General features: G+C 33.2%; 2 protein-coding genes across 2 annotated transcripts; one reads left to right on the top strand and one right to left on the bottom strand.

The window, feature by feature from the left end:
- Positions 1 to 3,437: 3,437 nt before the first annotated feature.
- On the top strand, positions 3,438 to 4,557 carry LOC125863341 (early nodulin-like protein 1). The gene is made up of 2 exons (XM_049543530.1): positions 3,438 to 3,621; positions 4,184 to 4,557. Exons 1-2 carry the CDS (start codon positions 3,438 to 3,440, stop codon positions 4,555 to 4,557), a joined length of 558 nt encoding a protein of 185 aa, XP_049399487.1.
- A 1,818-nt stretch (positions 4,558 to 6,375) lies between these two features.
- LOC125861630 (protein RALF-like 22) lies at positions 6,376 to 6,702 on the bottom strand. The gene has a single exon (XM_049541489.1). The coding sequence runs from the start codon at positions 6,700 to 6,702 to the stop codon at positions 6,376 to 6,378; it is 327 nt and encodes a 108-aa protein (XP_049397446.1).
- Between the last annotated feature and the right edge of the window lie 11,766 nt (positions 6,703 to 18,468).

Raw genomic sequence — 18,468 nt, 5'->3', positions numbered from 1 at the left:
TGGGTAGGAGGTGGGATTAAATAATATAGGGAAAAAGATAAATTAGTATATGAAATATTAAGTAAGGATATCATTGAAAAAAGGGAGAAGAGACGGATTTACCCCCGAACTTTAATAAATGGTACGTCTATGCCCTCCGTTATACTTTCCGTCCACATAAGCCCCTGCCGTCCAATTATAGGTACACATATACCCCTCTCACTAACGGACCCCTAATTTCTTACACGTGTCTTAACCCTATTAAACTACCCGTTTGACCCTTTTTTTTACCCATAAACCAACTATCCGCCCCATAACCCAATACCTTTATGTATAGACATTAACAGTGTCTCCCTAACTTTTGGATCAACAAAGGAAATACTCGAAAATGCTGCATTTCTATCATCTGTAGAGCAATCAAAACGAAAGACTCCTTCCTCCAAAATAGATTCGAAAATCAGTTTCCCCATTCTCGCATCTGACATTGTAGTTGTACCTTCTATTCCACCCATCTTCGACACAACAAAACTTGCACCAGTAAGCCTCTTATTAACACTCCTCCCTCTACATACGAAACAGTAGAATTAGGCAAAATTTATAAGGTTGGAATTGATGATCATGCAATATGTTTAACATATTATATCAAACAAAATTTCAATCCAGTCATCTCAACAACTCAATTTGGAAAAACAGGAACCCAATTTCCTCTAAAAGGAATCGTAATTAAAAGACCCAGAATATGATGTTGAAATTGTTGGTGGTGGTGCTGATGATGCCGGTGTTTCAACAAACACCTCATCCTTCTCCTTCAGCGACTCACACCTATACCCATAATCATACCCATATTCCTCAGCGGCTTGTAGCTCAACCCTGGCTGCCTCCTCCGAAGCCAAAACCAACAACCTCTTGATCTCATCCCTCCTCGCCACCGAACACCTCCATTTCCGTCTAACCATAAAACCTGACACCGGTCCAAAAACTGCCATGAACGCCGCCACCACCAAGCTCGAGAGAAACCCTAGATCCCCTCCACGAGCATTTACACAAACCCATAAACAACAACAGATCACATCCAAACCCTAATCCTTCCAAATTCATAGAGCTCTGTATCACCCCTCCACCGATCACGATGTTGAAAATACTCCACCACACAAAGATCAAAACTTTGCATGCACACAGAATTCAATCAACCAAAAATGTGGAGAAATCGAGAGAGCAAAGTGCAATAAAGTTACTGAAAGAGAGAAGATTCAGACCCAAAGAGAATTTTTTTTCTCCTAGAACGAGAATTTAGGGAATTTTTTAAAGTTTGAAGTTTAGGGGAAAATTGAAAAAGGAAACTAAATAATAGGATATATCTTAGAGGAAATTGGGTGGGTATTGGGTTTATGGGGCGGGTAGTTGGTTTATGGGTTAAAAAGAAAGGTCAAACGGGTAGTTGATTAGATTTAAGACACGTGTAAAAAATGAGGGGGTCGTTAGTGAGAGGGGTATGTGTGTACCTATAATTGGACGGCAGGGGCTTATATGGACGGAAAGTATAACGGAGGGCATAGACGTACCATTTATTAAAGTTTGGGGGTAAATCCATCCTTTTTCCCTTGAAAAAAAGAAATTAAGTAACAATGGGAACACACCAAATAAGTTGTTCCATAAAATGGGGATTTTCATTGTTACGTAACAATGAAATTTAACAATAGAATACATTTTAAGTAACAATCAAAACAAAAATTGTGTGTATGGTAACAATACAATACAATATTATGGGTCACAAGGATTCAAACACAGTGTCAATGTTATTTGAGTTGAGTCTATCGCATAAGCTTTATCTGATGTGATTTAAATTTCCTATGTAAAGCTATTCCACAATAAGCGTTATCCTGTGTACACAAAATGCTCACCCGAAAGACAAAGATTACATGTTTTCATGAGCCAAAAGGAAAAAAGTCACTTTGTTGTTTAAAGTGAAATTTAAGAATAAAGGTAATTTTTTGATATAATAATTATTAGTTGAGTGATCATAATTTTTTTTTACGAAATTAGGCATATTTAAGTTTACTAGCAAATATTATTACAATAAAAGTCACATTGCAAACTTTTGGAATAAGCACAAAAACTTGTGATGATTTGTGACTACTCATAAGACAACAGTTAGTTTCAATTGAATATAACATGAGGGCATACATGATTTGTTATGATTTTATGCCATAAATTTCTTTGTTTATAACATTTGATACATAATGATCTACATATAATTTATGAATTATATATTCAACAAAACAACAGATCGAATATCGCAAAAAGTAATATTGATCTATCAAACCAAGAATGCAAGGATAGAGCCACATATAATTGAGGGGTGTCAATCGATCACCCCTTCAAATAATTACAATGTGAAGTTAGAATAAAGTTATATATATATATATATAAATTAAGCTTATATTGTTATTATGTTACGGGTTTAACTTTTAAGCAGTGAACATTAATGATATATAACTTTTTACGCTATCAGATTAAAGACAATAACTAGGGATATACATGGTAGGATATTAAAAATTTTCATTCGGTAATTTGATTTTTAAAAATACTACAATATCATTAAATAATATAACTATTGTAATTCTCCAGATGAGGTCTGAAGATGGAAATGCGTACAAAGATATTATCCCTATCTTGAAATGTGGAGAGGTGTTTCTGATAGACCTCAGCGAAAGAAAAATTACAAAAAAATTACTATTCCATTATCATACTAAATTAATTTGATATGGTTCGATAGTTTGCGATATAGTAAATTAGTAGCCATATTTTTTTTTTTTCTTATTTGAAAAAAAATAAAATAAAATAAAAATTGACCTTTTAAGAAACGTATCAAATATATAAACTAAAGCTTCACACATTGAAATATAACTTTAAAAAAATAACAAGCAAATTTCTTCTATAATTAAGTAAACACAAGATAAAATAAAATAAAAAAATAACAAGCAAATTTCTTCTATAATTAAGTACACAAAATAAAATAAAATATTTTAAATCAAAATATGACAAAGTTTCAAAGTGTTGGCTACTATAATCTATCTTCTATAGTTATAATCTTAATCTTTCAACATTTGAAAACTATAATTAATACTATAATCAATTTAAAAATAACTTACTCTAATCAACTTGCATGATTTTTTTAAAATGTTTTTTATAACTAAAATCAGATAATATGTAATTTAAATCTTTAAAAAAATGGCCAGATGTGTAATAAACATTTTTTGCCAAATGTCAAAGTTTTTCTGTAAAAAAAAATATTACCGTTTATTTATTTATTATTAATCAATAAAAGACAAATTATTATAATTATGATATTTTAACACAACAATTAATTAGCAGCTTATACTTTCCATAAATACTGCTAATTTTCCACTCATTAAACCACAAAATTCTCTTTCCATCTAAAAAAAAGAGTATTATTCATGGAGTTTTTGTTGTCTCAAAGCTATTTTTTTCTGATTTTTCTGGGGTTTATTATGTGTGGTTCATTTTGTGAAGCTAATCATACATTTTATGCTGGTGGTGAAAGTGGCTGGGTTTTAAATCCTTCTGAACCTTATAGTCATTGGGCAGAACGAAATCGCTTTCAAGTCAATGATACGATTGGTAAATCCTCTCCTATTTCTTTGTTTGCTTACAAAAAAAAGAAAAAAATAGAAGAATGTTTACATTTTATTTAAAAATTATTTTTTTGTGTATAACTTTTTTTGGAATCTTTTAATTAGAGGCGGAACTAGAAGGATGAATGGGGTGTTCATCCGATCCCTTTTATTAGAAAATCAAATATATATATATATATATATATAAATATTGAACTGTGTGAGATTAAAAAAATTGCATCCACTATTGGATCTTGACATAAAGAAAACTTTTAGTGTAATAACAAATGTGGTAAAAAATTATTTTAGATTTAGAGGGTCATCGAAAATCCTTTCACTGAGAAACCGTACTATGTATATGTTGAGCCCTTTGGTGAAAATTTTATATCTGGGAAGCTTGTAATATAGTAAGAAATGTGGTTAAGAAGTTGTTTTAAATTGCTAGTTTAAATTCTAAGCAGCGTGATATTTTAGATTTTTCTCTCTCTAAATCTCCTTGTTAGAATTTCTGACTCAGGTGCAATTAATTTGTGTGTATACTTTTTGATTTGACTTTTTTTTTTTTGCAGTTTTCAAGTTTGAATTAGGGTCAAATTCAGCTCTTTTTGTTTACAAAGAAGATTATTACAATTGCAACAAGGAGGATCCAATTGTTATATTAGATCATGGTGATTCAAGATTCACATTTAATGGACCAGGCACATTTAGTTTCATCAGTGGACATGAAGATAATTGTGAAAAGGGCCAGAAACTCATGATTGTTGTGTTGTCACCCAATCATGAAGCCCAAACATCATTGAGCCCAACACCTGCAGAATCCATTGGCCCAGTTTTATTACCCGCCCCGACTCCGGCTAAATCGGGTGCTCCAGCAGGGTTCATTTCTTGGAGTTTTAGTATTAGTTTGATGATGATAATAACAACTTATTTATTATGTATCTAGGTTTAATTCTTTTAAGTTCTTTTGTGTTTAAGAAAGCGCCAAATAGCGTCTATCTCATTCACAAAATTTGTACTGAATACCTCTGATTAAGGGTAAAAGAAGGAACATTTTTATGGACTAGTACTCATGTTTCTTGTTTTTTTTTTAAAGAAAAAAAATACTTATTAAGAAGAAGAGGAAATGTTTAATCTTTATCAAACAAATATAACTAAAGAATATAAATAGTCTCATGTCATTTGAAATTTCAATTTTCTTATGAACTGGAAAATTGATGGTCTTTAGTTAATCAGTTTATAAGTACTTAATCATCGAAATCGCATTAATGTTGACGGGTTTGTGTGTAAATCAACTTGATAGAGTTGCAAATTTTAAATTGACATAGAATTTAAGAAAGTAAATTACTTCCTTTAAGACACTTAATTTGTTACATTTTTGACTCACACGTCCCTAAGAACTACTCCCTTTGTCCAACGATAGTTGTTCACTATATTATTTTGGGATGTTCAACAATACTTGTCCACTTTATGAAATCAATGAATGATAATTATATAATTATTTTCTAATTTATCCTTATCATTAATTATAGTCATTTCTCTATTATATTTTTCAAGATATTGCATTTATTATATTCAAAGGGTGATACAGTAAAATTACCCTTCTATTTATAGTTTCTTAAGAAGTGTGCAAAGTCAATAGTGGACAAGTATGAGGGAGTATATATTTTGACATTGATACCCTATTTGTTACCCTTAATTATTTAAAATGTTAATCTCTCTTCAATCTTCTACTTTTAGTTATGACGTAAAGTGGTTTGAAGAGAGTAAAAAAGATTTATTAATCTTGTGATATCAAACTAATTAAAAATGTGTAGAATATCTTAAAATGTCCTTTAATTTTGTCAATCGCATGGTCTTAAATATATTATGTGAAAAATTGAAATTAAAGAATTGTCCAAAAAAAAAGATATATTCTTTTTGAAACAGACCTATGAAAGAAAGTAAGCGAAAAAGAATGAAACCAATGGATCGGAGTACTATAAAATTGTTAGAATGGGTAACATATGTTATCGATGCCAAAAGTTAAAAATTTAGGCTACATTTTAAAAGCGTTCCCAAAAATATTTTAGGCCACACTTTACAAGTGTTGTTCAGATTTAGTGTGGCCGTAGGCCTAAAATGGTGTAGTGCATGCTTCCTCCTCTCCAAAACTTGTTTTTGGGAGTCATATCTTTATAACATGCCTCTAGACTTTGATTTTTGTTTTTTTAAAATGGAAAAAATATGTCATGGAATAACAGAATTAAATCTTGAGAATATATATTTTGCCGAATAACCAGAAAACTATAACTATTTTGCAACAACGACGAGGAAATACAACAGAAAATAATAAATAAGTAAATAACTTGGGTTAAATTCAGTTCAAGTTTTAATGAAATTTACATCTCATTCCTCTATTGGAAATACAAAATTAATTAACAAAAGAAAACACTTTTAAAATAACACTATCGACAAGGCGAGTGTTCGAAAATTGTGAGGAGAATTCGAAACTTGAGATGTTAGAAGGTGCAAAATCAATGGATGCAGGAGTTGCTACAATTGCTTCATCGTATCACTTCGCCTCAAATCTACCAATCGAGGTTGCAACACAAGGAAAAAAAAAAGAAATAAATACAAATTCTCTATATATATGTCTTCAATAAACCTTTCTCACCTCCTACGAATCGTCCAATGGACTAGAAAAGAATAGAATCTAGTTACTTACCCTAATTATCCAAAACTCTAAGCAATTCAAACATTATCTTATTTTCGAGATTATAATTCAAGAATTAGTCCTAGCACAACGTGTAATTTGAGTGCAACCACGACGATAAGGATTAACTCGTTGGTTTGCATGACAATTATAATAAGAAGCACCTCGTACATTACAAGGAACATTGTTCCTCGACATTGCCCCATAGCTAACATAACCATTTCTTCCTCCTAATACACGTCGACTAATATCTGACTCCATCATCATCTCTTCCTCCTCATCTATGCAATTTCCCACAAGGCCACCATTGCACTTCCTCGTTGAGATTGCACGGTGATCCTCACCGTGCATGATTGATGATAACGATGATGATGATGATGATGGATCGATCATCATGATAAATATTGAGAAAATTAAAATTATGCTTAGGCGGAATTCCATCTTTTGTTTTTTTTTTTCGAGTTTGTGTGTGTGTGTGTGAGGGTATTGATTTATATTGGAAAGTTTCTTGGAGTGTAGGGTGGAAAGTGAAGACAAAAAATGGAAATAATTAATTAGGGTTAATATGGATTTTTAGAAAATTATGGTTCATTTGTTATACGTGATTTGAAGTGATTTACGCTTTAGTAGTGTTTGAAATGTCCGGTTCTTGCTCTTTATTTGCTTAGATTTAGCATCATCCGTTACTCCTATTTAATTAGTGTATAATAAATATTGTTATGTTTTTATTACATAAAAAATAATTGAAAGTCATAAACGTATACATGACTATATATTATGATACATTTGAAAAACTCTTTTCCCTTCCTTCAAAAAAGATAAATTCAAATATGATAAAAAAAAATTTTAGGACAAATCCTAACATATGTATCAAACAATTAGCATGTGAAATTGTTTATATATACGAAATTATAGTGAACAATTTTCAATAATTGTATTTTTTTTAATTATATAGTACTCATAACTTTTAGATTGTCATAATAGATTAAGAATGGTATGTAGTGACTATATGGATTAGAATTGTTTTTAAAATCTTAAATGTTATAATTTTTGGTACATAATTTTTGTGTTTTTAGTATAACTAATCTCTGGATACATGTATTGCACGTGTATCTATAAATCTTTTGGTACATAATTTAATTTGAATAATCACATAAAATTATTACTGAATTTGAATATAGTCCAAGTTATTCTATGAATTTAAATTTGACAAAATTTAAGTGCTTACAATATTATCCATTCAAATCATGTTTATATTAATCATTTATCAATCTATAACTATTTTTTCGTCATTTTAAGTTAGAGTTTTAAGTTTTAAATGTACAATGATGATACTTTTATTTTTTAAACCATAACTTGTTAGTTGATCCATAACAAGTAGTAATTGAAAAAAAATCTAAAAATATATAGCAACAATATTCGTCCACTTCAAGACTTAACTAACCAATCTTTCATCCAAAAATTTACACATATTTCTCCATGAAGGCCATTCATTCAACATTCAAAGTAAATAAATTTGATTTCGAATATGAAATTGTGTTAAACTTGATAAATTCAGAACAATAGAAGTTGATACCATTTCAGATTTTGAGCACGTTAGGATTGACTTTTCATTTTTGATTTATAAGTCAAAAGTCATAAGTCATATGTTAGAAATTCTAACTTATGACTTATTTTTAGCATTTTAGCTTAAACTAAATACTTATAAACACTATTTAAATTTATCCAAGCACTCTAAAAATGTTTTAAAACTATTTTAGCTTTAAAACGCTTAAAATAAGTGATAACTCCATGAATGGAGATTAAACCTTGAAGAGTTCACAGAGCATTTGAGAGAAGAAGAAGGAAGAAGATTGTATTAATGTCTTGATTCAGTGAATCAGTACATACATGCTTATATATACTACTCTTACTATGAATGAATACAAAATATCTCTAACAAACTTTGTAACTAACTATTGACATGTCATCAGCTAGTAACTAACTCTTGGAATCTTCTAACTAACATAAGCTTTGTTATTTCTGCATGCATTTGCTAACACTCCCCCTCAAGCTTATGGTTGGAATATATTTTTCATTCCAAGATTGCTTAGTAGTAGATGATGTTGTCCTTGTCCAAGACTCTTTGTGAGTAGATCAGCAAGTTGATGCTTGGTGTTAATATATTCTGTCTCCAGTACTCCTTGACAAATTCTTTCTCTTACAAAGTGACAATCTATGTCTATGTGTTTTGTACGCTCATGGAAGATAGGATTCGCTGCTATTTGTATTGCTGCTTTGCTATCACATACCATTTTTACTGGTACTGTTATATTGACTCCTAACTCTTTGTATAAGCCTATCAACCAGGTTATTTCAGCTGCACATGTGGCCATGCTCCTGAATTCTGCCTTAGCTGAGCTTCTTGACACAGTCCTTTGCTTCTTAGACTTCCATGATATTAATCCTTCTCCAAACTTCACTAAATACCCTGTAACTGATTTTCTTGTTTCAAGACATGCCCCCCAATCAGAGTCGCAGTAAGCTGTGTAGTTTGTTCTGTTGGCATTAGTAATCCTAGACCAGGTGTTTCTTTGATGTATTTTACTGCTCTTAATGCTGCCTCCATATGTGTCTCCTTAGGACAATGCATGAACTGGCTAAGAACTTGTGCAGTAAAAGCAAGATCTGGCCTAGTCATAGTCAGATAGATAAGCTTTCCTTCCAACTTTTGATACATTTCAGGATTAGCAAGTGGTTTATCATGGTCAGGACTTGAACCATTCACATGCTCATCATATTGACTTGATGTGAGTCTTTTGTTCAGCTCCAAAGGTGTATGAACTGGCTTTGCTCCTCCTAGTCCAGTTGCAGACAGCAGCTCCAAAGCATATTTCCTCTGTGTCATTAGGATGCCCTTGTCTGATCTAGAAAACTCAATGCCTAAGAAGAATTTTAATTCCCCTAGGTCCTTCATTTTGAACTTCTTTTGAATTTCCTGTCTTGTATTACATAGAAGTTGGTGGTTGCTTCCAGTGACTAGAATATCATCTGCATACACCAATATCACTACAATATCATCCCCACTTTGCTTTGTGAATAGAGAGTAGTCATAATGACTTTGTTTGAACCCCATCTGGACTAGTGCCTCAGTTAACTTCATGTTCCATTGTTGAGGTGCTTGTTTCAAGCCATACAATGACTAGTGGAGTTTGCAGACCTTGTGACTCTCCCCCTGTCTAGCAAATCCACATGGAATGTCCATGTAGACCTCTTCATGCAAATCACCATTCAAGAAAGCATTGTGGACATCCATCTGATATATAAACCATTCTTTGGAAGCAGCCAAGGCAACCACAGACCGGACAATCACCATCTTTGCCACAGGACTAAAAGTCTCACCATAATCAAGCCCTTCTTGTTGACTAAAACCGCGAGCCACAAGTCTGGCCTTGTACCTTTCAACCTCCCCAGAAGCTAAGTACTTAATCTTATATATCCATTTGCAGCTAATAGGTCTCTTGCCAGGTGGTATATCCACTATGCTCCAAGTCTGATTGCTTTCCAGAGCATCAATCTCTTCTTGCATAGCCTGTCTCTATTTAGGATTAGTAGCAGCATCCTTAAATGAACTAGGTTCAGAAACAACTGAGTAAGCATTCAAGGCCATTTTATATGTTGAAGACAAGTGATTGTAGGACATGTGATCTGCTAGGAAATAAGAACATGCAGTAGACTTAGGCTTAGAAACAAAGTCCTGCAACCATAGAGGAGGCTTGGTGGACCTTGAAGACCTTCTAGGAAGCACCTCAGGAGCTGGAGGAAGCACACCAGTAGACTCAGGTGAGACTGGTCTAGCACAATCAACAGAGGAAGAAGGTGGAGATGAAACCACTGGAGGTGGGACAGGAGAGACATAGTCCATAATTGGAAACATAGCATTAGGTGAGGCTTGGAGATGTCTGTAAGGAAACAAATCTTTTTGAAACACCACATGCCTATTTACAGAGAACATTTTTGCATAAATATCATAAAGAATATAGCCCTTTTGTGTGGAGGAGTATCCCATAAACACAGTAGGAACAACTCTTGCAGAAAACTTATCAGGTTTCTGAGGACTTGCAGCATAACACAAACACCTAAACACCTTGAGATGAGCCAAGTCTGGAGGATGCCTGTATAATTTTTCAAAGGAGGATTTGTAGCCTAGTAGTTTTGTAGGGATTCTGTTTAAAATATAAACAGCAGTGAGGACACATTCCCCCCAGAATCTCAAAGGTATAGAAGCTTGAAATCGTAAAGCTCTGGCCATATCAAGAATAGTTCTGTGCTTTCTTTCAGCAACCCCATTTTGCTGTGGGGTATACACACAAGTAGTCTGATGTAAAATGCCCATGTTACTCAATAGAGTTTGAAACTCAGTGTTGAGAAACTCACAACCATTATCAGACCTGAATGTTTTAACACTTGTGGAAAATAAGTTTTGAACTCTTGTAAGAAAATTCTGTATAACAACTAGTGAATCAGCCTTTGAAGCAATAAAAAAAAACCATGTATATCTGCTGAAGTCATCTACAATTGTAACAAAATACTTCTTTCCATTGTGAGTAGGAACTTTATAAGGTCCCCACAGATCACAATGAATCAATTCAAATACAGCAGTAGTGTTATGAACACTTAAAGGGAATGGAAGTTTAGATTGTTTAGCTACAGGGCACACAGTGCAATGAGAACAATCTGTGAAGTTGAGGGATTTTAGAGACTCATGCCTCCTTATTACATCAATCGGAGCATGTCCTAACTTCCTATGCCAAACATCACTAGAAACAGACTGATGAGATATAGGAGATACACTAGTAGTGTGAACTAACTGCTGTGAACTAGACTTGTGACTTGATTCTTCATGAAGAATGTAGAGGCCATGCTCTTCTTTACCAATCCCCTTCACCTGACCAGTGGAGAGGTCTTGGAAAATGCAAAAATCAGGAAAGAATGCTACCATACAATGTAATTCTTTGGTGAGTTTTGAAACTGACAACAAGTTGCATTTGAACTCAGGGATAAAGAGAACATTAGATATGGAGTTGTTTGTGAATACATAAGACCTTCCAACATGAGATACTGATGCATTTTTTCCATTTGGTAGGTGTACTTTATTATCTGTATGAGAATGTGTCTTCGTTGCTTTGTCAACAAGGTCCACGTTAGATGTAATATGATGAGAGGCTCCTATATCAATAATCCATTTACTGCTACAACTACTACTACAAGATAAAGCTGTAAGAGAGCTACCTGTATTTGCAACAGTTGGAATGTTTGCAGAGGACTCTCCTACCTTGTCTCCTCCAGACTTTGTGAGTAGTTGTAATATCTGCTGGTATTGATCTGAAGTGAAGAATGCACCACTATTTGATCCTGCACCAACTCCTGATTGACATGAGTTATTTCCGCTCTCTTCTGAAGCAGTAGCTTGATTAGTATACACATTTGGCTTTCTTTTAGATTTGAAATCTGCAGGATATCCAACAATCTTATAGCACTGATCCCTAGAATGACCTTTGCACCCACAATGCTCACACACAAATAATGACTTCCTGGCTTTGTAGCTTCCTCCAGAACTACTGGCACCACTGCTATATCCACCACCAGATCCTCCAGAATATGAATCACCTGCTCCACTTGGAAAAGAGTTTTTAGATGTAACTGTTCCACCACTGTAGGTGTTGCTTCTATGAGTATATATTGTTGTTCCTTCTATCACCCCTGAGCTATTAGCAGCAGAACTGGCTAGATTTCTCTGACTCTCTTGGTCAATAATAAGGGCATAAGCCTTGTTAAGTGTTGGCATTGGACTCATCATCAGAATCTGACTTCTAGGAGTTGAGTAGGACTCATTTAGTCCTATAAGGAACTGTAAGAGTCTTTGATAGTCACAGTGTTCACCAAATTTGTTCGACTCTGGATAGGGACAACTAGGACAAGGCATAAGAGCATCGTACTCGTCCCACAGATCTCTTAGCCTAGAATGATAGTCAACAACAGACATAGTTCCTTGCACAAGTGTGTGAATCTCTCTATGCAATTGAAAAATCCTAGATCCATTTACTGTATCAAACCTTTCTCTCAGATCTAGCCAAACTTTTCGTGCATCTGAAGCATACACTACAGAGCTTAGGAGTCCTGGTCGTACAACATTCATAATCCAACTTAATACTACAACATTGAACTTTTCCCATTGATCAAACAAAATTGGTTCAAACATGGACTTAGGAAATCGCCCATCTACAAAGCCTAGCTTACTTTTCCCTACCAATCCAATCCTAAAAGACCTACTCCACAAAGCATAGTTTTCTGAACCAGTTAACTGCAGAGAGATCAGAGAACTACCTGGAGTATCAGTGTGTTGAAGAAATAACAGATGATTGTGATAAATTACTGGGAATACAACTTGAGTTGAAGTTCCATTTCCATTTCCAGTGCTTGTCTCCTCAGATGCACTTCCATTCGCCATTGTTGTTGAGCTTTACTTTTGATGCTTTCTTTCAATTCACCTTTGAACAGTGGTGAATCTGAGCACCTTTTGCTTAGCTACTTGTTGTTTAATCCTCTACGATCGTGGGCTCTGATACCATGATAACTCCATGAATGAAGTTTAAACCTTGGAGAAATCACAGAGCATTTGAGAGAAGAAGAAGGAAGAAGATTGTATTAATGCCTTGATTCAGTGAATCTGTACATACATGCTTATATATACTACTCTTACTATGAATGAATACAAAATATCTCTAACAAGCTTTGTAACTAACTATTGCCATGTCATCAGCTAGTAACTAACTCTTGGAATCTTCTAACTAACATAAGCTTTGTTATTTCTGCATTTGCTAACAATAAGTCAATTCAAACATAATATAAAAATAATGGAAGAGAGTTAGGAATGAGATTTTAGGTACAAAATGGGAGAGAATTATTACAGAATAACTTTTCTACCTTACACTAAATAAGTTCCGTATATACTCTATCTTTTGCATACTCAAACTAATAGAATCACATCACAATGAGTATGTTGTGTTGTCAACTAAATTCTAAATTTAATTGGTACTGTGATGATAAAAATTATTTGACGGAAACTCACTTTGAAAGCTTCGTAGTTTATGTTATTTTTGGTCTATTTCAACAATCTGATGCAACTTTTTGAGATGATTTTTCTATCTGTTTTTATGTTGCAAATTACTGGCGGATTTTTATTTTTTATGTTTCTAATTGATCGTTTTTTTGATTCGATTATATTAATTAATCAAAATTTGATAGAAATTAAAAGTGTTCACATTTAATAAATTTTATAAATTAAAATTGCTCAGTTAATTTGAAGGAGACTATTTTAAATTTACTTTCATCAATAAGTAAGGTTATCTCCAACCCAACACTATCTTTTAACTATTATAGTGTGTGAATAGTGTCAAACCGAAATTTGTGTGACATTATTCACCAACATCAAATCACCTATAACATTTTTCATTTAACATATCGTAAATTATATGCTTTTAATTAAGTCCCTAATATCCTAATTATTTTTTATGTAATATCTTTATAATACTGATTGTAAATCTTAATTTTGAAAGTTATATATTTATGTAAAAATTAAAATATTTTTTTTTATCGCAATGTTACAATTATTTAATTGTGTTTCATCAATGATTTTACTTTTATTTTTATTATTCGTTAATATGTATATTGTATAATATTTGTTAGCAATTTATTTTATTTAAAAATTTATAATATAAAATTATTTTATATCAATTAATGAAAATAAGAAAAGAATACAAAGTATGTAGGGTGAATATGTGGGAATAAAAGAAGTATAACTTACATAAATCCCATAGTGTAAGATCTAAAATACATCCTATCCCTACTCTTTTCTAATTTACAAAAATCCCTTAAAGAATCATCCATCCGGATACATAAGATTTATCCGGATACATCACCCATGATACATTACAAACCTAGTCAGTTGCACTTAATATGGAACCTAAATGTAAAATTAATTCTAATCCCCAAAATCACGCTACAGATTGATATCAATTTATTCAAATTGTAACAACTTCAAAGAATTGAAAATTCAAACTTTCATCTCCTTCATTTATTTATCAAGAATTGTAACAGATCGAAAGTATTTGACCAAAGTGGTTGATACCAGATTTTCATCTCCTCCATCTATCAGAAATCGTAACAGATCCAAATTATTTGATCAAAGTGACTGATACAAGATTTCATCTTCTCCATCTATCAGAAATAGTAACAGATCTAAAGTGTTCGATCAAAGTGGCTGATACAAAATTTTCATCTCCTCCATCTATTAGAAATCGTAACAGATCCAAAATATTCAATCAAAGTGACTGACACAAGATGAATATATCGATTTTGTTAAGACATTGTCACGCCCCGAGCCTACACCCGAGACGTGGCCGGCACTCGGAGACCATTGCTGGCCCCAAGCGAACCCTTGGCCTGGCTTTCTTAACTCAACAGAAACCTAACTCAACAAAATAACTTCATGCAATGCAAAGTCATAAGACAACTTAACTGATACAAATCTGGCCAAAAAGGCACCTCGAGTCTCAAAATAGAATATTTACATATATATATAGATGAGAGACTCAATACTAACTGACTAACTGTCTATGAAGCCTCTAAATACTGAGATGGATGTTGGGACAGACCCCGCAACACCTTGATAAAACAAAACTAAGGACACAAAATAATTGAGTCCTCCGGAATTCAAGGAGGCTCACCACTGACTCTGGAGTGCTCAGCTGGATCAACGACGTGCATGATGCTGATCCGGGGTACCTGTATCTGCATCATAGTAAGATGCAAGCCAACTGACATCAGTACATGGAATGTACGAGTATGCGAGCTGGAAAGCTAAACCACGACTTAAGCTTGAAAGGAATACAAGAGAACACTTACCTTGGCCCTGTACGACTTAAGAATGACTTAACTGAACTCAATATATATGAAGCAATAAGACACATGCAATATATAAATAGCTTGTAAAACAATGTAAACAACTTAGCTCGTTAATGATAAAACAATAACAAACTCCACTTTACTTATATAAAAGTAATATAACTTTTGTGGGAGATTCTTTAACCAACAACCACCTCTATGAGCCCTAGTGATGATACAACGTTTTACCTCATGTTGCCCAAGGACCATCCTATACCTTGCCGTGATATAGGACCTTACTATTGCTTAGTGGGTCCACTAGCTAAATCTTACGTAATCATCTAAAAAGAATGATACGTCAAGTCCTATGTTGGCGCATGGTTCTTATGGAGAGTTGAGTTAAAGTGAACTCGCGTCCCCAATTCGGTGCTCAATACTACTCCCAAAATACTTTGGCTCATAAGTGCTTTAAATACATCTTTCTTTAATTGAGATAATTACTCAAAACTTAGCCCAAAGGCTCTTTTGGAAAACATGGTTCCTTCCTTACTTAAATGTAAAGACATTTATAAACTTCTTTGGGAATACTTAGTTCCCTAATAGCTTTTGAGAAAATGGACTCAACTTTAAACTCTTGACTTAACTTGAAACTCGAAACTCTTTACTTGACTTGAAACTCTAAACTCTTTTCTTGACTTGAAACTTGAACCTTAAGACGACGTTAGAACGTTCGATAACGAGTCTTGAAAAGCTTTGAAGACTTGCTTGGACTTACTTCTTAACTTTGTTTGACTTGACTCTAACTTCACTTTGACTTCGATCTTAACTTGCCTTGAATTGAATTACGGATTTAAGGTATATGATCACACTTATTTAGATGAGTTCAGGATGTTTAGAAATACTTTGGGATGTTGGAAACAACTAGGAAACATAGGTATAACACCTAGGAACATGCATGAGAAAGTGGGGAAGGAAAGGGAAAACTTGGCGCTTTTGGCGCTCTGAGAAGCGCGGAGCGCCAGACCTTCAACTTCAGAGAGGGCCTGCTGGCGTACTGAGAGGCGCGCCGCCCCAAGGGGGAAACTTCAGAACCCCTTTTGGGGTGCGTTGGTGGGCGCGACGCGCCGACCCCTTACCTAGAAAACTCGACTTTTCTCCCTCTTTTCTACAACTCTAAACCTCTCTAACCTCAATGGATTTAACCCCAAACATTTAGCATCATCAAAACCCTTTATAAACAACAGATTACAACTCAAAAACCAATCGGAAACATGTCCCAAATCACAAGGGACTTCAACAACACAATCAACAATGACAACAACACAACCAACAACTTCAACACACAACTAATCCTTTTTCTCAATAACAAAATGAGTTGGATGTGTGGGGGAAATGATCAACCCACACTAAGAACTCACATACCTTGATAGGGATCACCCCCGACGATTTCTACGATGGAACCTTGACGGAAACTAGTTGATCTCCTTTTTCTCCTCTTCATCTCTTTTTCCTCTCTTCTTCACTCTCAAGAACCCTAACTCTTTCTCTTTTAAAAATGGAGCAAAATGATCCACAAATCAGCCTAACACAACAATATAGCCTCAAAAGAAATGGCTAGGGAAAAGACCAAAATGCCCTTAAAATTCCGGACGGATTCCCCTGCCAACTTCCCAACTTTCAAAGGGCATAACTCGCTCATACGAACTCGGAATTGAGCAAACTCGGTGGTGTTGGAAAGGTCATTCCACAAGCTTCGCAACCATAGCTGGAACTACTCCTAAATCATCTTGAGCTAGGAGTTATGACTGCTCAAATTTGGACAAAACTCACTGATTTCCCACACTTAGCCAAATTTTCCAGATTTTCAATTTTATTCCAAAAATGACTATTTCCAATTTTTAAGCCTCTTTATATATATTTCAACTTGCCGGATGTTACAGACATTCAGGAATTTGAGTAGCGAGGTAAGTTATGAAGGATACAAAACTGATGGAATTGTTGTTGGACAAACGATTTTATTTGTGAATCTTTCAGTTCATCGAAGATTCTTTCAATTTTGATTCAAAATTGTTGAAAATTTTGAGATTCAAAATTCTTCTCTTAGTTCATAGAAGATACTTTCATTTTTTATTCAAAATTATCAAAAATTTTGAGAAGATGTATTATGAATATCTTCGCTAGTCTTGTTATTATCTTTGTTAGGGGTTTGAAGAAGTTCCAAGTACTGTAATCCTATTTGATACATTAAAGTAAAGGTTGTCCATAAGGTTTTGCTGCTAGATCGATACATTATTGTGCGGTAGTGATTAACTATTAAGTATCAGATACATGTAGTTAATTTAATTTTTATTTGTGTTTTTGAGAAGACTATATCAATCGTGATACATTAGTATTTATGAAACTTGTATAAATTGATAAGTATTGTATTCCTATTAATTAGATACATTAAATAAGTAAATTTTGCACGTAAAGTGTTTGCTTAGAGTTTGACACATTACTGTGTGATAATTATTATATATCATATACATGTAGTATTAATTTAAATTATTGTATCATGACCAAATGTCTAGCATGATACATTACTATTTTTGTATCTTGTTGTGTTTGTGAAATACTATACTTTATAGATGAAACATTATACATTTAATTTGATATAAAAGCATCAAAATGTTCAAGAATGAGGGTATGTATCAAATTATATTTATATTTTATCTTATATTATATATAAGTTAGATGTTTGATTGTTTGTGATTGATACATCGAAATATAATTATATGAAACATCAGAAAAAAAACAGAGGAAAATATTAGACGGTATGAAACTTTGGTAAAATTGAAACTAATATTATTATGAGACAATGACAAGATTAAATAATAATACAAGAATCCTAATCAGCTTCAATGAGGAATTAGTTGTTAGAGTCCATAATCAACTCAAATTATGAAAAATTTACAAAGATTATTATCAAATTTTTATTTTTATTTTAACGATGGACAAAAGTTTTGTAACTCAAGAAAGCATCCTTTTATGATACGACATTACCAAAATCAAACTTGTGAGTTATTACCAAATAATAATTACTACTATAGCATTTTTTTCTAATATACGTTGTAGTGTATAAATTTGGAAGTTCACTTATTTTATTTAATTATAAATTTTGGAGTATTTTTAAAAATGCGTAAAAGATTCATAAATATCTTTTTCTATTTTTTTTGTCTAAAAATATCCTTAATCTAC

The sequence above is a fragment of the Solanum stenotomum genome, chromosome 4, assembly GCF_019186545.1.
Source record: "Solanum stenotomum isolate F172 chromosome 4, ASM1918654v1, whole genome shotgun sequence".
Lineage (NCBI taxonomy): Eukaryota > Viridiplantae > Streptophyta > Magnoliopsida > Solanales > Solanaceae > Solanum > Solanum stenotomum.
The sequence above is the reverse complement of the archived record's forward strand: the minus strand, read 5'-3'. Positions and strand labels throughout refer to the sequence as shown.

Coding starts and splice junctions, on each gene's coding strand:
- LOC125863341 (XM_049543530.1), top strand. CDS start 3,438: ATGGAGTTTTTGTTGTCTCAAAGCTATTTTTTTCTGATTTTTCTGGGG. Junction 3,622..4,183: donor TCAAGTCAATGATACGATTG/GTAAATCCTCTC, acceptor TTTTTTTTGCAG/TTTTCAAGTTTGAATTAGGG.
- LOC125861630 (XM_049541489.1), bottom strand. CDS start 6,702: ATGATGATCGATCCATCATCATCATCATCATCGTTATCATCAATCATG.